Source organism: Vitis riparia, chromosome 9, assembly GCF_004353265.1.
Source record: "Vitis riparia cultivar Riparia Gloire de Montpellier isolate 1030 chromosome 9, EGFV_Vit.rip_1.0, whole genome shotgun sequence".
Classification (NCBI taxonomy): Eukaryota; Viridiplantae; Streptophyta; class Magnoliopsida; order Vitales; family Vitaceae; genus Vitis; species Vitis riparia.
The window spans coordinates 13,437,052-13,455,591 of NC_048439.1; the positions used below are offsets into that span (position 1 = coordinate 13,437,052).

An 18,540-nucleotide genomic window follows, 5' to 3' on the forward strand; every position below is an offset into this window, starting at 1 on the left:
TAATTCTAAATACAACCTTAATACTTAATAATGTTAAATATTAAGTTATTTATTTTTATAATATTTTATTTTTATTAAATATTAAAAAGTAAAGAAAAATCAATATATTATTTTTTATTTAGAAAAAGTTATATATTTTGATTTTTTTTTATTTAGTAAAAAATTTATAATAAAGTAGAAAAAAAAAACTAGCTTAATGAAAAACAAATTGCTTTTAAAAAAAATTAACACCACCTAGCTCTCTTAACGGAAACCCAAAACTCCGTTTGCACTTGTCCCTCCCGGAACCCTAAAGTGTTGGAACCCTAACCTCTGCCTCGTCTTTCTCTTCATCTTGGAAACCCAAATCCTTGAAAGCCTAACCTCATTTGCGTAAATATCATTTCGTGGAGTTCCATTCTTTTCGTTGGGTTAATCAATGGCTTGGTACAGTATGTAATCTGTTACAATTTTCAAGAATTTCAGAGGTAGCTTTCAGGTTCGTGAGCCTTTTGTTCTTTGATTTCTTGCAATTGAACTGGTCTCCCTTGTTTATATATATATATTGCTTTGAAATTATAGTTTCCTGAACCGGTGTCTCCCTTGTTTATTTCATTTTTTTTAATTATAGTTTTTTGAGGAGACATTTTGTGGGTAGGATTTAGTTCTTATGTAGGCATTGCCTGCATTGTAGCAGAGAGCGATTCTACCTAAACGTGTGGCCTTCTCATTTTTCAAAAAGAAAGGGGTGATTGACTAAAAATCAAACTAATGGATGGTTGATGTTGCTTCAAGTATTCAGTTCGTTTTATGTTTCTATAGAAGAAATTTGATATATTTTTGACATTTTAATTTTGAGGTGTTTCAATTTATTGAGTTGGATGTTGGGATAATTGGTGATTTTCAATTTATGCTCTCCTGGTAAGAATCAAGTTTTCTACTTTGTTCTCCTACTCGGATAGGTCTTTGTTTTTGCCTTTAGCTCAAGGAAGAAGCCATAATTCTCAAAGCGCAATATTGATCTTATAACATAAGATAGTTTCCCATATAAGCTAAAATAAAGCTTCTACGAGAAATTAACATTTTCCCGGATTTCAATTATGTAGCTTTTAACTCTTTTTAAAAAAATTAGTTAAGCTCTTATTCAGTTTAAAAAGAGTTTTTGGCTTCTTAAAGGCCTTTTCAAAGAAGGAATTAATTTGGTTGTTTCACCTATGGACTTATTTACTAATACAATGATCTAAACATTTATTAGGTCAAATGATTTACCCAATTGTTAGAAAGGTAATTACATATCAAAACAAACTGCAAAGCATTTTGTTTCCTTCGTTTAGGGAGGGAAAGCGAGATATGAATAATTAATATATTATATTTTCTTTTTCCATCTCTGTGATAATATGGATTTATCATCCTTTGGTATCTACTAATTTTGTTCCCATTATGCATTATATTTCATCCATAAAATTAGCAAGTTTTTACTAAGTGCTATGTTCATCGAACCCAATCTAAGAGCAGTTGTTTCTCATACTGAAACTACAGTTTTAAATCATTAAGCTGTGTAATAATCATGGTTTTAAGGATTGTTTTTATTCAGAGTGTGAGGCCTCCTCAGTTCAACTCAATATTGGTGATATGACTGTATCAATTAATATCCTTCCAATCCAGTCGGTTAATCCATCTTTTTTGATCCCTTATCATATGCGAAATGAATTTGCATGAGCAATTATTATTGCATTGCAGGCATACCTGATTTAGTAGTTTAGTTTTGTCATAGAATGCAGAGACCAGGTTGAACTGGAAGGATCAAATATGTGGTTGCTTCATGTTTGCCTGCCAGCAATGGTTGTCTGATGCATTTTAATTATAAATGGTGCTTTACATCCCCATATTCTATTTTTTCTTTTTTCAGATGAACCACCTTTTGTTGGAATCATTTATTACCCGATATCTCAATTTAAATGTCGATGGAGTTGGACATGCTTATTATTATTTGGTTGATGGATGCATTGCTCTGTTTTATTCTGCTGAATTTTTTTACTGTCTTGACCAAGTAGGCATTGGGAAATGTCTTTGGGAAAATAGGTTTAATTTAAGATAGTTTTCATTCATTGTGTTTCTTCATCTTTTGTTGATCATCTCTTTTCCGATGTTTCAAGTATCTTAGTTGATTTGGACAAGATTTATATTATGAAACATCAAATAGTGGTTTACAGCTTATGTTCTATTTGAAGTGCTTGGCTTGAAGTTTGATGGAGTTTTTTTGTCTTTTGAAGAGTTCATATCTAGTTATTTTAGTGATGTGCAGACCCCCCACCCCACAAAAGTAGGAACCAGATAACCTCATAAGTCCTAATAGTGAAACTTAAACTAATAATATTTTCATCTTGAGGTTAAATTTAGAGATTTTTTCAAGTTCATTACTTTCTTCTTGAAGATTGACTTTCTGGGGGTTGTCTAGGATTTAACAAGACACAGCCTGGAGGTTTCTGGAGTTACTAGTGATTTTTGCTCGCCTCTCAACCTTCCATTGATAAAACAGAACAAAGAGGTATTTTTTCCATTTTATTTTGTCATACTTCCACTTAGATGATCATCGTGGATTCTTTTGGCTAATAAACTGTCATTCTGGACTTCTTTAATCATAGAAGAATGATGAGATTTGGTTCTTTATTTATTTTTATTGCTTTGGCTAAGAAATAAAATATTCATATAGAGCACTTGTTTAATTTTATCTGCATAATCTTGTTTAGCAAGTGTCTTAGCTTTGAGGAGATTTTGATTCAATATTCAGGGTCTTTTTCTGGCCTGGGTTTTCTATCATTGTACTTATTTGGAATATACGAGCATTTGACAATAGAGGCCATGTTGCAAAACTTTGCATTGTGTTTCTTCCCCTACTCATTGCATCTCTTGTTGGCATTTCTCGAGTGAAGCCTACTAGCAGAGACTATCATTAAATGCAAAATAATCCACCAACATTATGAATAACCAACTCTTCAAATTTAAAATTTCAAAATGAGAAGCACAGTCAAGAATATCAATTACTTGAAATGGGATCAAATCAACAAAACTTTGTCTAGTCTCTCCATGCAACATCGAATTGTACTCCTCCACCGATTCAAGCAATCTTGGCTGTGCGAACTCCATTTACATCCTACAAAAAGGATTGACTTGAAGATGACTGACATCCATTAAAAAAATACAGAAGGATGAAAAAAAAAGAAGAAGAAAAAACTTGAGAGAAAAGCATTGATCCAAAGAGCTGAATGAGAAAGAAAAGAGACCATGAGAGGAAGAGATGCGGCAACCCTAACTTGGCCAAACACCTTTTCCCTTGCCTTTCATCCACGGTTTCTTCAAATTTTCTCGCACTTTCTCCCTGTTTATCATTGTTTCTGGTCTCTATAGATTGAAAAAATGGCAATAGTGGGAGTTCTTCTATTCAATAATGTTGCATTGACTTTTGAAAATGTCGGAAAGATGTTTGACACTTCCATTTTAGGTCATCTTTCCTTCTGGGTCTGTTTGGTTGCCCAGAAAATAATATCACAATCCTCTAAATCTTCATAAACATTGGGGTAAAAGCCAAAATATTAATTAAAAAAAAGAAAGAGATATTGGTATTTGGAGATTTTTTCTCTTTTCTATTTTCAGATGCGCAAGGCTTGGCTGGCAAGGTGGAGGGCATTTTTGGTTTTAAAGTACACATCAGCTCAAAGAGCATAATTCTCCAAATATTTTCCAATTGAATTATAAACTTTAAAATATGGAAAGTAGGGTTTCTATTTTGCTGATATTTTTTTTACTATCAAAAAAATTTTGCTGATATTTTTATATCAGCATATCAAAACATAAGTTTCCCTTATATATCATCAGTATAGAAGTTTAGGGTTTCGGTAGCGAGATGAAGCCAGTGGTGGGGATGGTGGTGTCAAACAAGATGCAGAAATCAGTAGTGGTGGCAGTGGACCGTCTCTTCCACAACAAGCTCTTCAACCGCTATGTCAAACGAACCAGCAAGTTCATGGCTCATGACGAACACAACCTCTGCAACATTGGTGACCGAGTCAGTTGTTAAAGCAATTGGTTCCTTCCTTTCTCCACTTCTGCTTTTTCATAATGGATAAAATAACTTGTGAAACAACATTATCATTCCAGGTTAGGTTGGATCCTTCTAGGCCCTTGAGCAAGCACAAGCATTGGGTTGTTGCTGAAATTCTGAAGAAAGCTCGAATCTATGTGCCACCTGAACCTATTGCCAAGACTCAAGGTCCAGCACCACCATCATCATCTTAAGGTTTGACTTCTGTTAATGTGACTCCTTTCTCTGGAATATAATGTTATATGTGTAAAGTGTGTCCTAGCATGACTTAAATCATTCCTTTCACCCTGCTAATGATTTGGGTTTTCTAACTTTACATGACAAAAATAGGTGACTGCAATTTAAAGCATGCATGATTTAAGACAAATCTAAACCTTTCAGTAGCTTGCATAATTGTAACATTAATTGGGGATGCATACCGAGAAACTTATTAACAGTAAGCTGATACAGTGTTGATTTCTGTTATGCCAATTCACATTTCTTGTTGTTTTCTTTTATTTATTTTTGGTGGATGAAATACATAATAATTCAAATACTACCATACTTGTTAGTATTAGACCACACGGGAATAGGAAGGGGGAAGGAAAAGAGAAAGCCTTCGACAGGGAGGGAGGACCAACAGACCAACAAGTTTGTTTTTTGGACCTATATCCTATATGAGCTTTAAAACCTAGATTAGGAAGAAGACGAAAAATGGAAGACATACCTGATTTATGATCTATGAAATGATGCTTAAGTTCAGGGGAGTGAATCAGATACATCAGATAAGGTGTACCTTATGGGGAATGGATAGAATGCTTGAGTTTAGTTAGGTTTGTCCATCATGAATATTGGGCTTGTTAAGTATAGTGAGAATTTTATTTCCATGAGTCGTGGTAGTGTAAAGCCTTTGGATAAGGCATGCTTCAAGAGAAAGCTTAAACCAAGATTCAAAGTTCTTAGTGACATGTAGAATCTAGTTTATAGGTTAATGAGGCTAAAGAGTTCGTATAAAGATCATTAGTTGGAATATTTGAGGGTTGGACTCTAGAAAGAAAAGAAGGGTTGTTCAGGATTTCCTTTGTCATGAATCTCTAGACATTGTAATGCTTCAAGAAACAAAAAGAGAGATGTGTGATAGGAGGTTCATGAGAAGTGTGTGATCATCTAGGACAAGGAGTGGGCTTATCTTACGACATGTGGGACATCAGGAGGGAGTTTGATTATTTGAGACTCAAATAAGTATAGTTGCACAAAGGTGGAAGTAGGATCCTTTTTAGTTATGGTCAAATTGTTTTTAGACGAAGTTGGGATTTTCTAGCCCACCTTAGTGTATGGACCCAATTTTTCCTCCCTTATAAAGGATTTTTAGATGGAGCTTCTAGATCTTTTTGGTTTAACCTTTATGAAATGGTGTGTGAGAGTGGATTTTAACTTTATAGGACTTTCAAAGAAGTTAGGTGTTTCTAGATTAACCCTTAGTATGAGGGAATGCTTTGTTTACTTGGCCAAATATGCAAGGATCCCCCCCTATATGCAAAAAATTTGGTAGATTTTTGTTTTCAAACGAGTGGTAGCAAAGCTTCCCACAAAGTCTCCATGAAGTTCTACCTTGGTTGACCTTTGATTGTTGCCCAATTGTTCTGGACGCCAACCCTTTCAAGTGGGTTCTAACCCTTTTTGAAAATATGTGGTTGCTCCACCTAAACTTGAAGGAAAAATTTAGCATTTGGTGGAGAGAGTTTCAAAGTGAAGGGTAGGAAGGACATAAATTCATGAAGAGGCTTCAATTTGTTAAATCAAATCTGAAAGAATGGAATAAGGTGTCTTTTGGAGATATAAAAGGGAGAAAGAAGAATATTCTTGAAGATATTGTTCAAATTGATGTTTCTAAGCAGCAGGGGAGTTTGACTTCTGAACTTGCAGCATTGAGGGCTTTAAGGAAAAGGTAATTGGAGGAGCTATTGCTACAGGAAGAGGTGCATTAGAGTCAAAAGAGCTAGGTTGAGATGGGTAAAAGAATGAGATTGTGACTCTTTAAGTATTTTCATAAGGTGGCCAATGGAAGGAGGAATAGGAAGTTCATCAAGACCTTGGTGAGTGAAGAAGGGACAACTCTAGATAATTTTGAAAGCATTTTAGAGGAGATTGTGCATTTTTTTTGAAAAGTTATACTCTAGACCCTTTGCAAATTCGTGGAGGTTAGAAGTCTTGGATTGACCCCTAATCTTGGCAGAGAGTGCTAATTGGCTAGACGATCTCCTCTTTATATAAGAGGAGATTTACAAAGCTGTTTTTCAATTAGACAAGGAAAAAGCTCTCGAGTTTAATGGCTTCACTTTTGCAGTGTTTTAGGAATGTTGGGATGTTCAAGGATGACTTAGTAAAGTTGTTCTTGGAGTGTTATAGTAATGGGTAATAAAAAAAGGCACCAACACTACCTTAATTGACCTTGTGCTAAAAAAGAGTCAGGCTAACAAAATCTTGGATTATAGACTCATTAGCTTAGTCACTAGTTTGTATAAGATCATAGCTAAAGTGTTAGCAAGGTGGTTTCCAGTAGTCCTTCATGAAACCATCCACTCCACCCAAGGAGGCAAATTATGAAATGGTAGATGAGAAAAATTGCTTAGGAGAGGAAGGAGTAGTTTTCAAAATTGATTTTGAAAAGACTTATGATCATGTGGAATGAGGTTTTTTTGGATCATGTACTAAAAAGGAAGGGATTTAGTACGAGATAGAGGTCTTAGATGAGGGGTCTACTACAAATTTTATGGTCTTAGTGCATGGAAGTGCTAAAGGTTGTTTTAAAGTAACTAGGGGATTAGGACAAGGAAATTCTCTTTCCCTTTTCCTTTTCACTATAGCAGCAAATGTTTTAAGCAAGTTGATGTTGAGAGCAGAGGAGACTAGTTTGTTGGAAGGCTTCGTAGTGTGTAGAAGTAGTTTTAGAGTTTCTCATTTGCAATTTGTAGGTGACACCATCTTTTTTTCTAGAGCCTATATGGAAGAGTTGCATAATCTTAATATAATCTTGTTGGTTTTTGGGCAGATTTCTAGTCTTAATATTAATTTAAACAAAACACTCTATTGGGTATCAACATGAATGAGGATCAAAATATCTAGGTTGGTATTGGCCTTTATTGTACTTAGGCCTTCTATTAGGTGGTAATCCGAAGGCAATCACTTTTTAGGATCTAGTGATTGGTAGAATCTCATGGAGACTAGATGGGTGGAAATAAGCTTTTTTGTCATTAAGTAGAAGAATAACTCTAATTTAGTCCTATTTGTCTTACATTCCTAGCTATTTTCTCTCTTTTCAAGATTCCATTTTTAGATGAGTTTAGATTGAGAAATTACAAAGGAACTTTCTTTGGTCAGGGGTGGGAGAGTGTAGGAGAGATCACCTCATTAACTAGGAGCTAGTATGCAAGCCAAAGATGGAAAGGGTTTGGGCTTTGGGATGACTTTCTTTGAGGAATCGAGCTCTTTTAGGGAAACGACTTTGGAAGTTTTGAAATGGAAGTTCTACTCGTTGGCACCGGGTTATTTCAACGGATGGGATACTGATATTCTAGTCAGGTAGTCACACCAATCTTCCTGGAAAGCTATTGTATTGGTTTTTCAAGATTTTTCCATATTTACTCATTTTATTATGGTTGATATGGCAAGAATTTGTCTTTTGGGAAAATTTGTGGTGGGGGACCAACCATCATGCTCCTAGTTTAGTCGACTTTTCAAAGTTGCTGCAATTAGAAATCTTCCTATCTTAGCTATCCTTGGTTCCTCTTCCCTTTTTCCTTAGAATCTAATTTTTTGCTGCAACCTTAATGACTTGGAGATTGAGGATCTTGAAAGTCTCATGTCTTGTCTCACCGTATACACTTATCATTTGTTCTAGACGTGATAGCTTGGTCATGGTCTTTCACTGGTTTATTTTCGATAGTCTTTTTAATTAGCTTTTGTCCAATCCTTTAGACACAATTCCTTTATTTGCAATTAATTTTATATGAAAATCTAAAGTCCCTTCTAAGGTCAAAGCCTTTGCATGGTTCATGACACATTGAATGCTAATGACATGCTGCAATTAGGAAGACCTTACAACACCCTTAAGCTCTGAATGGTGCATTTTGTGCTCTAGGAGTGAAGAAACAGACGACCATTTTTTATGTTGCTTGATGACTCTCAGCCTATGGCAAAGGCTATTCAGATTAGCTAGTTTGGATTGCATTCCTCCTTGGAGCATTTATGATATGATGATCATCTCATGTAGCGTTTTGAGGAGCTCCATTAGAGGCAAAGCCTTGTGGCAAATAACTTGTCTTTTGTTGATATTACTTGTGTGGAGGGAAAGAAATTCTAGGATTTTCAAAGACAAGTGGAGGAATGCCAAGAGAATTTGAGATCTAATTCATTTCTATTCATCTTTTTAGGCCTCCTGTATCATGGCATTCAAGGGCATTCCTCTCAATATTATTCAGCTCAACTGGCATTCATTGTGTAGGCCATGAGGGTTTGAATAATAAGAAGAGGAGATTTGTAATGATCCTATCCAATTGAGATGTTGTTGTGCCTCATGGTGGTTAAGATGTTTAAAATCTCATTTGATTGAAAGGTTTTATACTGTGTTCTCTCTTTTGGTTCTACCTTGATGTATAGGTTATCTTAGTATACCAGATTAGGTCCTTTCTTTTTTGTTTCCTTTTGTTTCCCTTTTGTAAATCTTGGGAGGATACCTCATCCTTCTCATGCATTCACTTTGATCATTCTAATACATTCTTGTTTCTGATTTTTTATTAGGAAAAAAAAAAAAAAAAAAACAAAGGAATACTTCAGATAAGGGGCTAAGAAGAGACTTTGCAGAGCACAATCCCCTGTTAAAGCTGTTAAATTGTGGTCTTGGACTGTCCTAGAGACCCAAGACAGGTTCTCAATATATCTTTTTAAGATGGCATAAAATGTTTTGATCAAAACAGCCTGAATGAACTGAACTCTATAATTTTGTTCAATAGTTCTCATAAATAATATTGCATGTAACAGTCATACTCAACCTTTGACACAAGCTGGTTGCTTGGCTCAGTGGAATTTAGCATCCTCCTTTTTAGGGAGTGATGGGTATCAATTCATTTAGTCCCTCTAGAATCTTTTTGGGTAGGTTGAGAGGATAGTCTATGAGTTAAGCTCTTATACACAAGTTTTGAAAAGGAAGTAATGAGGGAATCTGAACTTTGGGATCTGAAGTTGGTAGAAGAGATCTGGTGCAACAAGCCATCTCTCAAACAATCAAGTGGAAAGCACAAATATCCATTACTCTGTCCTCAAGATACTTTTGTAGACTTGAGTTCTACTGCAAGTCACAATAGTCCAATAAAGCTAATGGATGATAGATATACTAACTTGTTTCTAAAGAAGCCAGCTATTCATATGAACACTGCATACTCTGCTTCTTTTTTCTTCTTACAACACCCCACTACCGCCACCCCACTTGTTAGTTATGAAAATTAATTCCTGGGTGGCAAGATTGCATGTTTAGTAAAGGGTCTTGTGCTGATAATCAAGAAATATAGGGCCTTTTGAAAGTTTCCTTTTGATAAAAGGTTTAACATCTTGGATGAGTAGCAACTGGTCTATGATGTCTTGGTTTGGTGTTCTATAATAAAAGTGCCATAGTTGAGTAATTTGGCTAATTTTTTGGCAATTCTTAAAAAAACTTGATAACAATCAGCTGACAATAGTCAGTTAGTAAATTGACTAAGGAAGGCTTCTTAATCAAATCTTATTAACCATTATGCCAAAGTTCCTTCAAACTTTATCTACAGCAGTGTATTTTTTAAAAAGAAATTTAAATGTAAATTTTATTTTTTCAAATCGATATATCTGAAAATGTGTGAATGATGAGCTAGAAGTTTAACAATCCTCTGCTCTTTGCTGTGGTGATTTTTTAAAATGTTTTTATTCATGAAATTCTATTTGGTAATGTCTTTTCATTTGTAAGTTCGGTGTTCTTAAGAAGAAAACAATATGATCAAAAGATGCTTGGGTGCATGATTCATTTGAAACCAAGCGTTTTTTGTTCATAGAAAATCTCTTATCAAACTATGGGCTCTGCTGACATAAATAGGCATCATTAGTGGTAAAAAAGGAGAGGAAGCTTGTTCTGTTCATCATTCATTTGGTTGCATCAACTCATCATTGTTGATTGGACGGCCACTATTTAATCTGTAGCACAAAGTGGTTGAACAATGTAAAAAAGAAGAAGAAGAAGAAGAAGAAATTATTCAAATATTTTAATTGGATGATGAATTTTGCCTTGAATTTCTGTTGGCAAAATGTTTTTTATAATTGTACCGGAAATGAAACAGAAAATAGGGTCTTACATTGCATATTGCATTTGGAATTCATTATTGTAGATCTGCAACTGTTGCAATATTTTTTTTCTTGTATTTTCTCGTGCAATGCTTGTAATTTGCAATCATAGAATGACATGGATCCTTGGGGATTTTTTTAGAGATATGGTTTATTGTGGTACAGCACAAAGGTGGTAAGTTGGTAACTGCTGAAATTACTGCAAAATTTATGCAAGGTGGTTTAACCCTAAGCAGGTGGTCACTTGCTTCTATCATCTGAGACTAGATTGTAAATATGCTGCTTTTCTTCTTTTGGCCAGTTGAAGCATAACTTGGAGCACATTCAAAAGGCTGTGAAGATGGGCCTAGGCAGCAGCTTCAGAGAACTGATGACAGCATTGCCAAACCACAAGAGCCCTTTTGGTGTTTTGTTTGAATTGTTGTTTGCCTCCAGACAAGTGAATATTTTATAGATTTTACCTATTTGAAATAAGGGATTTATCTATATCGACCTCATTGGCCAGATTTTAGAAAAATTCTTTCAAATACTTTGTAAGGATTAGTAGGATTTACATATTTGATGGCCTGTGGATATTGTCTCCATCTTCAAATGTCTAAGTAGGAGTGAAGGTGCAACTAGGTTCATATTGTAAAATTTAAAAGAGAGAATACTTCCTGAAATAGAGAGTCCCAAGAGCCTGCTTTGGTTTGGACAGGTTGGATATAGTGACCTAGCAAGAGAACCTGCTGCAGTCATTCATGTACATGAAAATCTTGCCTTCATCTTTAGATCATGAACTCCACAGCATGCATTCAACTACTCAAAACCAAGTTGAAAATGGGCTAGGTTTTTTCTGGACTTGTGCGAAAGAGGGAGATGATAATAAAAGGGACTTCCTCCTGGCTGTGAATGCTGCCCAATTCTTTTGAGTTTGTTTGTTGCCTACTCTAGGGCATTTTCACTCATCACAAAATGATTAAGTAAAATCTATCCAAAACAAATTAAACCCTGGAAGCCCTAGAAGCTCTCTGTTCCCATTTGATGTCTTGAAGATCTTCTTGGTAAAGAAGGAAGAAGTCGTTCTTAGAAAAACAAGAAAAAGTTGTCAAATTTATCCTTTTGTTCTTTATATCTATGGGGTGTGGTTTCCATCTTTTTCTTATCTTTGTTTTGAACTTCCTTCTGGTTCAGTGTTTCATCCTGGTGTTCTTTTCAATGAGAAATGAAAGCAGAGAAAATGAAAATTCTGAATTGGATGTAAGATATCAAGATGCAGAGCAGCGGAAGCAAAGTTTTAAGCGGTTGTGGGATGATGTTATTAAAGCTTTCCTCCTCTGGAAAGAACAACCTATCATTTAGTTTGTATGCCATGGGATCAGCCAAAGAGATTAACCTCTTTCTTTCTTTCTTTCTTTCTTTTTTCTCTTTTTAAGGTTTGGAAAGATGGAAGGATGCTTGATGAGACCCACTTGAATATGGCAATCTTCCAACAACCATTCTGTCACAATTTATTATTTCTTTTTACAAGTTGTTTTCTTCCTTTTCTTTTATAGGTCTGGCCCTTCCCGCACTCAGCTTTACCTACAAATGCACCTTTAATCTTATCATATTTCCTTACTCAACTAGATTTTGCCTGAATTTTACTTGATAGACATGTGTGTTTTAGATTTTTTTTTCTAAATGGATAATTCTTCCTTAAAGTTACAGACACTAGTTGATCCTAAGAATTAGACCACGCAGCAAACTTGGAGTTCCTCGGTGGAAGGTCCTGCAGCTCACACTACTAGTCTTATGATCTCACATCTTATATGTTGTAGTCCCCTCCCCAGACAGCAAGTTGTGTATGATGAAAATAATTGGCACCCTGAATTCTTCCAAAAAAAAAGAAAACCTCATCATATCAGCCTGAGGTATCAATGTGGAAGCAAATCAAGCATGAAGCACTTGCAAAATCTATCTCATTTGTGGCCATATGCAAATCACATCACTTTCTGCGGCAAACAACTGCTAGTTTGCTTTCAAGTGGAGGTGGTGGCTACCGTTTAGAGATATAATGATAGCTCCTCAGTAGAATTCTGCCCTGCTATCAACTTTTATTCTCTAGTTCAATTTGGCTGAAGCCATAGTTTTTCCTTAATCCTCTGTCTCTCATCACTTTCCTCACTTCTTCCACACCCATCCAGTTACTGGATTCAGCATAAACCATGCTTAACAATGTATAGTTGGCAGCATTCCCAGGTTCTAGCTTAACAAGCTGATGTGCCAACATTTCTGCAAACTGCAATCTTCCATGGACCTTACAAGCTGATACGAAAGAGCTCCAAATTCTGGTGCTCGGTTTCATTGGCATTGTGTTTATCATATCACAAGCATCTTGGAGCTTTCCTGATCTTCCAAGAAGATCAATATAGCAAGCATAATGCTCCATAGTTAATGATATCTTATTATCCTTCATTGCATCATTGAAGAGCTCCTGTCCCTCTTTGACAAGTCCTGTATGGTTGCAAGCCGATAAAACAGCTAGAAATGTGATTGCGTCTACATCAACCCCTCTCTCTTGCATCTCACGAAAGAGTTGTAAAGCCTTTTCACCCTGCCCATGAAGGCCATGTGCGCTGATAAGTGTGCTCCATGAAACAGAGTCCCTTCTGGGCATTTCTTGGAAAATTTGATGAGAAGCCATGAGGCAGCCACACTTGGAATACATATTTATAAGGGAATTTCCAATGACAACTTGTGAACTTAATCCTGACTTGAAGGCATAGCCATGGACTCCACGCCCGTGGTTATGTGAAGACAGATTGGTGCAGGCAGAGATTATTGGCAACAGAGTTACAGAGTTGGGGGAAATGCCCTCCAGTTGCATCTCCCGGAAAAGCCTTATTGCTTCACTGTAGTTCCCACCTGCAGAATAGCTTCTGATGATTGTACTCCACATCACAACATCTTTATGTGTCATTCTCTCAAAAATTAGCTTGGCAGAACGCAGTGCCTCCCCGCATTCCCCGTAAAAGTGTACAAGAGCTGCTGAAAAATGAAAATCCGATTCAAACCCATGACGGAAGGCATAGCCATGAAGCTGTTTAGCATGTTTAGGCCCACCCAAATTGGCACAGGCTGGTAAAAGGGCAAGCAGCGTTACTCGGTTGGGTCTAATCCCTTCAACCAGCATTGCTCGAAAACAATGGAGTGCCATATCATAATTCCTATTAGCACAGCACCCCGAAACCATGGCGGTCCAGGACACATGATTTTTCAACTTTATTCTATCAAATACACGAAACGCCATGAGACAGTCCCCACATCTCAAGTACATGTCCAGCAGAGCTGTCGATAAAAAAACTGACCCCTGCTCCGATTCCAACTCCAACTCCTCCTTGATCCTTTGATCAGCAATGACAAGAGCATGAATTTGTCTTCCTAATCTCAACTCTCCGGACCTACCACAAATGGATATAATGCTAGCAATGAGTTGGGGCTTTGGTAAAAAACCAGCCGTATACATCTCCTTGAGCATTTCCGAAGCTTCCTTGCAATACCCATTCTGTGCATAACAATTTACCAATGAACTCCATGTGACGGTGTCTCTGTGAGTCATTGTGTTGAACACTAGAAGTGCAGCTTCAACTTGTGAGAACTTGGCGTACATGGAGAGGAGAGAATTGGATATAATTGAGTGAGAGTGAGAACCCATTTTGAGGACCAGGCAGTGAAGTTGGAGGCCAAAGTCCAAGGACGGGGCAAGAGAAGTGGCTTTGATGAGGGAAGGAAAAATGGGGATGATGCCATGGAGGGCTGAGGGTGTGGAAGGGTGGAGGTGCTGCTTGTAGAATACAAGTGTTTGATCATATGCTCCTCTCACTACCATTTCTTTCACTTTTGATAACGTGGGGTCGGCATTGGATGTGAGCCCTTTTCTCATCACAATATGCATTGTCAACTCTTTAGTTGCGGTATCTAAAACCGGAATTTGGCTAAATTTCTCTTGTTCATGCTTCCTACCAACATATTTATTATAACGTAAAATAGGAAAAAACTTGCTTAACATGGAGAGAAATATGTGTCTGAATTCCTGTTCTTTGTTGCGATGAAAGAAAATGATGAGGGAAAGGCTACATATTAGTACAAGTTTAGAAGCCCCGTTTAGGAATGATACAAGGAAAACTTGTAAGGGAGGAGTCCTGATGAGGACCAGAGCTCTGCTCTTGTACCAGTTCTGCGAATCACTTTTAGGATGCGCTTGGAGTCCACATAGCCCATAACCGAAATCTTGTTCAATACCACATCTATTTCCACGCACGTTACTTCTGCATACCAAGTTCATAGTTAAGTTTCCCAGCTCTATTGCTATATAAGGATTTCTGTATGCGTATCAGGCAAGTACCACAAAGCAATTTAGAAAATCAAGCATTTTCTGCAACTTTAGAACTAAATTTTGGAAAACCCAAAATGCATTTATCCCTACATTTCATTAGATACTGACTGGAAATGCTAACCATGTGGCTAGCACAGACAGTGTGAATTGATTCAGATGTACAAAATGAATACCTTTGGTCTTGCACAAGGCTTTGCGAACAGCCTTCTCACAGGCCTTGCAGTGTAGACGGACTCTTAACTCAATAACCTCTAAACATGGCAATATGCATATATTGCGTCCAAATTCCCTAGCGATCACTTTGAGAGCCCTGCAGTGAATTTGAATGGACTAATTAAGCAGAGATTAAACCTCCTTGTGTGGAGAGAATGTGAACATGCATGATAGAGAAAGAGTTCTATATATAGAGTAGCACTGAAATAAGAAATTAACGTGTAGATGATAAGAGTTGGCACAAGGTGGGTGTGGGCGACATGATTGTTAGTTTCATGATAGCTGATGATGATGAATAGTATAGCATGCGGGGATGTGGCCCATCGTCCCCTGCACATTTTAACACAAACCGAGTGTAGCCTTCTTGTTTCTCCACTGACACTGCTGTACCCATTCCACCCTCATAACATATTCTGTTTAAGACTATATATAATACCATTTTACATGATTAAAACTTGAAGTCGAGTCCTCCATCAAAGGTTACCCAACCGAGCAATCATCAAACCTTCAAGTTTCAACTAGGTTTAGGGTGAGTCTGAATTGAAGTAGTTGATGTTACCAAATACCAAAATGCAAGAGGATTTTTCAGGGGTCTTTTGATGGAGAATTAATCCAAGATCATGCACACATGGTTGCAGAAAATGGAGTTGCCTGCCTTTAACTACCTACAATACTACTAGTCATGGTTTTCTGATAGCTGGGTAGAATGACTTGCCCAATTTTTCTATTCTTTGATTCGGAATGCCACACCCTAGTGCTACTGAAATTAATTAGACTTAAGTACATATATGGTGGTTGGGATTAATTTGAAATATAATTGTTGTTCCCATCAAATGAAGCTCATTGAGAGTGCAGAGATACAATGAGCATGGGAGTCACATGAATCCCCATCACACACATATTTGCTTGCAGCTGAAAAAGCATTTCCACACGCACAGGTTGTCTAGTGCTACAAACCAGCTGCTCCTAGGCTTTCATGCACATAAAGCCTCCATTCTGTTACCACCCCCATTATTTTTATTATTTTCTTTTCTAGTAATATATAGCTTCTTTTGCATCCATACTCATTCAGAACTCCTCTTGTCCTTTGCATCATCATCATCATCATCCCATGGTTGTGCTTCTGAAATTTTTGGTCCTATTCTTGACCAAGTAATTAGGATCATTTCAATTTCATGGCAAGTCATAACCAGGAGCATCTTTCCACTGAGATTGTGAACCGGGGCATCGCTGATTCTGGTCCATATGCAGGGTCCCTGAGCTTCTCAGTGACAGTCAGGCGTGGCTTGCCAGATTTCCTTAATTCAGTTAACCTGAAATATGTGAAGCTTGGTTATGCTTACCTTATCAGCCATGGCTTTTACTTTCTAACTGCACCTGTTGTCCTTGTCATTTTTGGTGCCCAAATAGGAAAGCTCACATGGGATGATTTTTGCTTGAAATGTGACCTTATGAATGCCCTCTTCATGATGGGTTTACTGAGCTTAATACTCTACATTCATCTAGATTTAAAGCCTCGCTCTACTTATTTGGTGGATTTTGCTTGTTATCGCCCACCTGATGAGCTTAAGGTAACCTGCCTTTTTTCTTTATTTAACGTCAAATAGGATATTCTTGTGCCAGCAGTTTCCAAGTCATGATCATTTTGTGTAAATGCAGAGTTGCAACTGCCATACATGTAATCAATTTTCTTGTGATTTAATGCACACAGACCTCAAAAGAGAAATTCATCGAATTGGCCAGAAAATCTGGCAACTTTGATGATGCTGCCATTGAATTTCAGCAGCGAGTGCTCAAGAATTCTGGCATTGGAGATGAAACCTACTTGCCGACAGGAATATTTCGTGCCAGTCACAGGAGAACCCTCAAGGATGGCAGGGAAGAAGCCGCAATGGTCATGTTTGGAGCTGTAAATGAGCTCCTTGCTGCCACTAAAATCAAGATCAAGGACATTAGAATCCTCATTGTAAACTGCGGAATACTGAATACGACTCCATCGCTCTCTGCCATGTTGGTGAACCACTTTAAGCTGGGGCATTATGTTCAAAGCTTCAATCTTGGGGGCATGGGCTGTGCTGCAGGAGTAATAGCCATAGATCTAGCAAGAGACCTTTTGAATGCCTACCGGGGCTCATATGCACTAGTTGTGAGCACGGAAGCTGTGAGCTACTCTTGGTACAGAGGGAAGGACATCCACATGCTTCTTCCTAATTGCTTCTTCCGAATGGGGGCTGCCGCCATGTTGCTCTCCAATTGCCACCTAGACCGATGGCGCTCCAAGTACGAACTCAAACAGGTATAGAGGAGGAACACAGCTAGTTTTTCCTCCATGCATGGGCTATGCTACATGAATATATGTAATCCATCTATTTTTGAGTGTTGTTGAATTGAATGCATGTATGCATGCAGTTGGTCAGAACTCACAAAGGCATGGATAACAGAAGCTTCAAAAGCATACATCTCAAGGAAGATGGTGAAGGGAAACAAGGGCTGTCAGTGAGCAAAGATGTGGTTGAAGTGGGAAGCCATGCACTTAAGGACAACATCACAACCTTGGGACCTCTAGTTCTTCCCTTTTCTGAACAACTCCATTTCTTCACCACTCTGCTCTTCCACAACTCCAAGCCTTATATTCCTAACTACAAGCTCGCCTTCGAGCATGTTTGCATCCTGGCCACCAGCAAGCAGGTCCTAGATGAGATACAGAAGAACTTAGAGCTCACTGAGGAGTACATGGAGGCATCAAGAAGAACTTTGGAGCGTTTTGGGAACACTTCTAGTAGTAGCATTTGGTACGAATTATCCTACTTGGAGGCAAACCGAAGGGTGAAGAGAGGAGATAGGATTTGGCAAATCGCATTTGGGTCGGGTTTTAAGTGCAATAGTGTTGTTTGGAAGGCTCTTAGGAATGTTGGGATGCCCAAGCACAGCCCATGGTTTGAGAACTGAGAATTGAGAATCCTGTCAAGACAGGGAAGAGGGTGAAAAGGAAAACCAAAAATCTGTGGAATTGTTTGATAGATAATACAAATGTCTGGCTAATAAATGTGCACCTCAATCTATATCCATGTCTGGCACTTTTGGAAAGTGCATTGCTTAAAATAATGTTAGTAATGCCTTCTTTCCCCAAAAGAACAGTACACCAAAGAGCTTTATTTGAAGCCACGGCTGGGCCCAAATGTTACTATCACCATTGGAATCTTGGATTCACTTATAACAATTGAGGAAGCATATTCAACACCAGACAAAATGGTCACTTGGCTGTAACACATTGATTCTCCAAAGCGTTGCCAGCTACAATCGCCCATAAATAAAGGGACCATCCTTAAAATGCTATTCAAAGTGACATCCACAGGAAAACCATAACCATCCCCATCTGCTGATTTAATACACATTAATTTGCAGTCTCAGGTTTTTCTTGTGTGCTCTCCAGATACGACTACTTGCTTTTGGACTACTTACAGTGGGCCACGATGGTTTTCACACCAACGTGTAAGCCACGTTGAGGGTGGCGTGGGGTGGGAAGAATCAGTTGATGGCGAGA

The 18,540-nt window shown here is 37.6% G+C and overlaps 3 protein-coding genes across 6 annotated transcripts; 2 read left to right on the top strand and 1 right to left on the bottom strand.

Moving 5' to 3' along the window:
- Positions 1 to 239: 239 nt before the first annotated feature.
- Positions 240 to 11,120, top strand: LOC117922501 (30S ribosomal protein S17-like). Of its 3 annotated transcripts, none has more exons than XM_034840630.1 (5): positions 240 to 478; positions 2,438 to 2,527; positions 3,856 to 4,045; positions 4,138 to 4,276; positions 10,728 to 11,120. In XM_034840630.1, the coding sequence occupies exons 3-4, from the start codon at positions 3,884 to 3,886 to the stop codon at positions 4,273 to 4,275; spliced, it is 300 nt and encodes a 99-aa protein (XP_034696521.1). In that variant the 5' UTR covers positions 240 to 478; positions 2,438 to 2,527; positions 3,856 to 3,883; the 3' UTR covers position 4,276; positions 10,728 to 11,120. The 3 variants fall into 3 exon arrangements, with proteins under 3 accessions (XP_034696521.1, XP_034696520.1, XP_034696522.1); XM_034840629.1 differs by having other exon boundaries at positions 3,861 to 4,045; XM_034840631.1 differs by having other exon boundaries at positions 3,864 to 4,045.
- A 927-nt stretch (positions 11,121 to 12,047) lies between these two features.
- LOC117922068 (pentatricopeptide repeat-containing protein At4g31070, mitochondrial) lies at positions 12,048 to 16,181 on the bottom strand. 2 transcript variants are annotated; one of them, XM_034840069.1, is made up of 3 exons: positions 15,239 to 16,181; positions 14,957 to 15,093; positions 12,048 to 14,715 (listed from the first exon to the last, which is right to left on the bottom strand). In XM_034840069.1, exon 3 carries the CDS (start codon positions 14,454 to 14,456, stop codon positions 12,495 to 12,497), a length of 1,962 nt encoding a protein of 653 aa, XP_034695960.1. In that variant the 5' UTR covers positions 14,457 to 14,715; positions 14,957 to 15,093; positions 15,239 to 16,181; the 3' UTR covers positions 12,048 to 12,494. The 2 variants fall into 2 exon arrangements, with proteins under 2 accessions (XP_034695960.1, XP_034695959.1); XM_034840068.1 differs by having other exon boundaries at positions 15,216 to 16,181.
- Positions 16,142 to 18,054, top strand: LOC117922069 (3-ketoacyl-CoA synthase 15-like). Its single transcript, XM_034840070.1, has 3 exons — positions 16,142 to 16,567; positions 16,708 to 17,292; positions 17,406 to 18,054. Exons 1-3 carry the CDS (start codon positions 16,172 to 16,174, stop codon positions 17,943 to 17,945), a joined length of 1,521 nt encoding a protein of 506 aa, XP_034695961.1. The 5' UTR covers positions 16,142 to 16,171; the 3' UTR covers positions 17,946 to 18,054.
- The last annotated feature ends 486 nt before the right edge of the window (positions 18,055 to 18,540 follow it).

Excerpts from the sequence above, each read along its gene's own strand:
- LOC117922501 (XM_034840630.1), top strand. The coding sequence starts at position 3,884 with ATGAAGCCAGTGGTGGGGATGGTGGTGTCAAACAAGATGCAGAAATCA. Across the intron at positions 4,046-4,137 it reads TCTGCAACATTGGTGACCGA|GTTAGGTTGGATCCTTCTAG; the intron begins GTCAGTTGTTAA and ends TTATCATTCCAG.
- LOC117922068 (XM_034840069.1), bottom strand. The coding sequence starts at position 14,456 with ATGTTAAGCAAGTTTTTTCCTATTTTACGTTATAATAAATATGTTGGT.
- LOC117922069 (XM_034840070.1), top strand. The coding sequence starts at position 16,172 with ATGGCAAGTCATAACCAGGAGCATCTTTCCACTGAGATTGTGAACCGG. Across the intron at positions 16,568-16,707 it reads GCCCACCTGATGAGCTTAAG|ACCTCAAAAGAGAAATTCAT; the intron begins GTAACCTGCCTT and ends TAATGCACACAG. Across the intron at positions 17,293-17,405 it reads CCAAGTACGAACTCAAACAG|TTGGTCAGAACTCACAAAGG; the intron begins GTATAGAGGAGG and ends GTATGCATGCAG.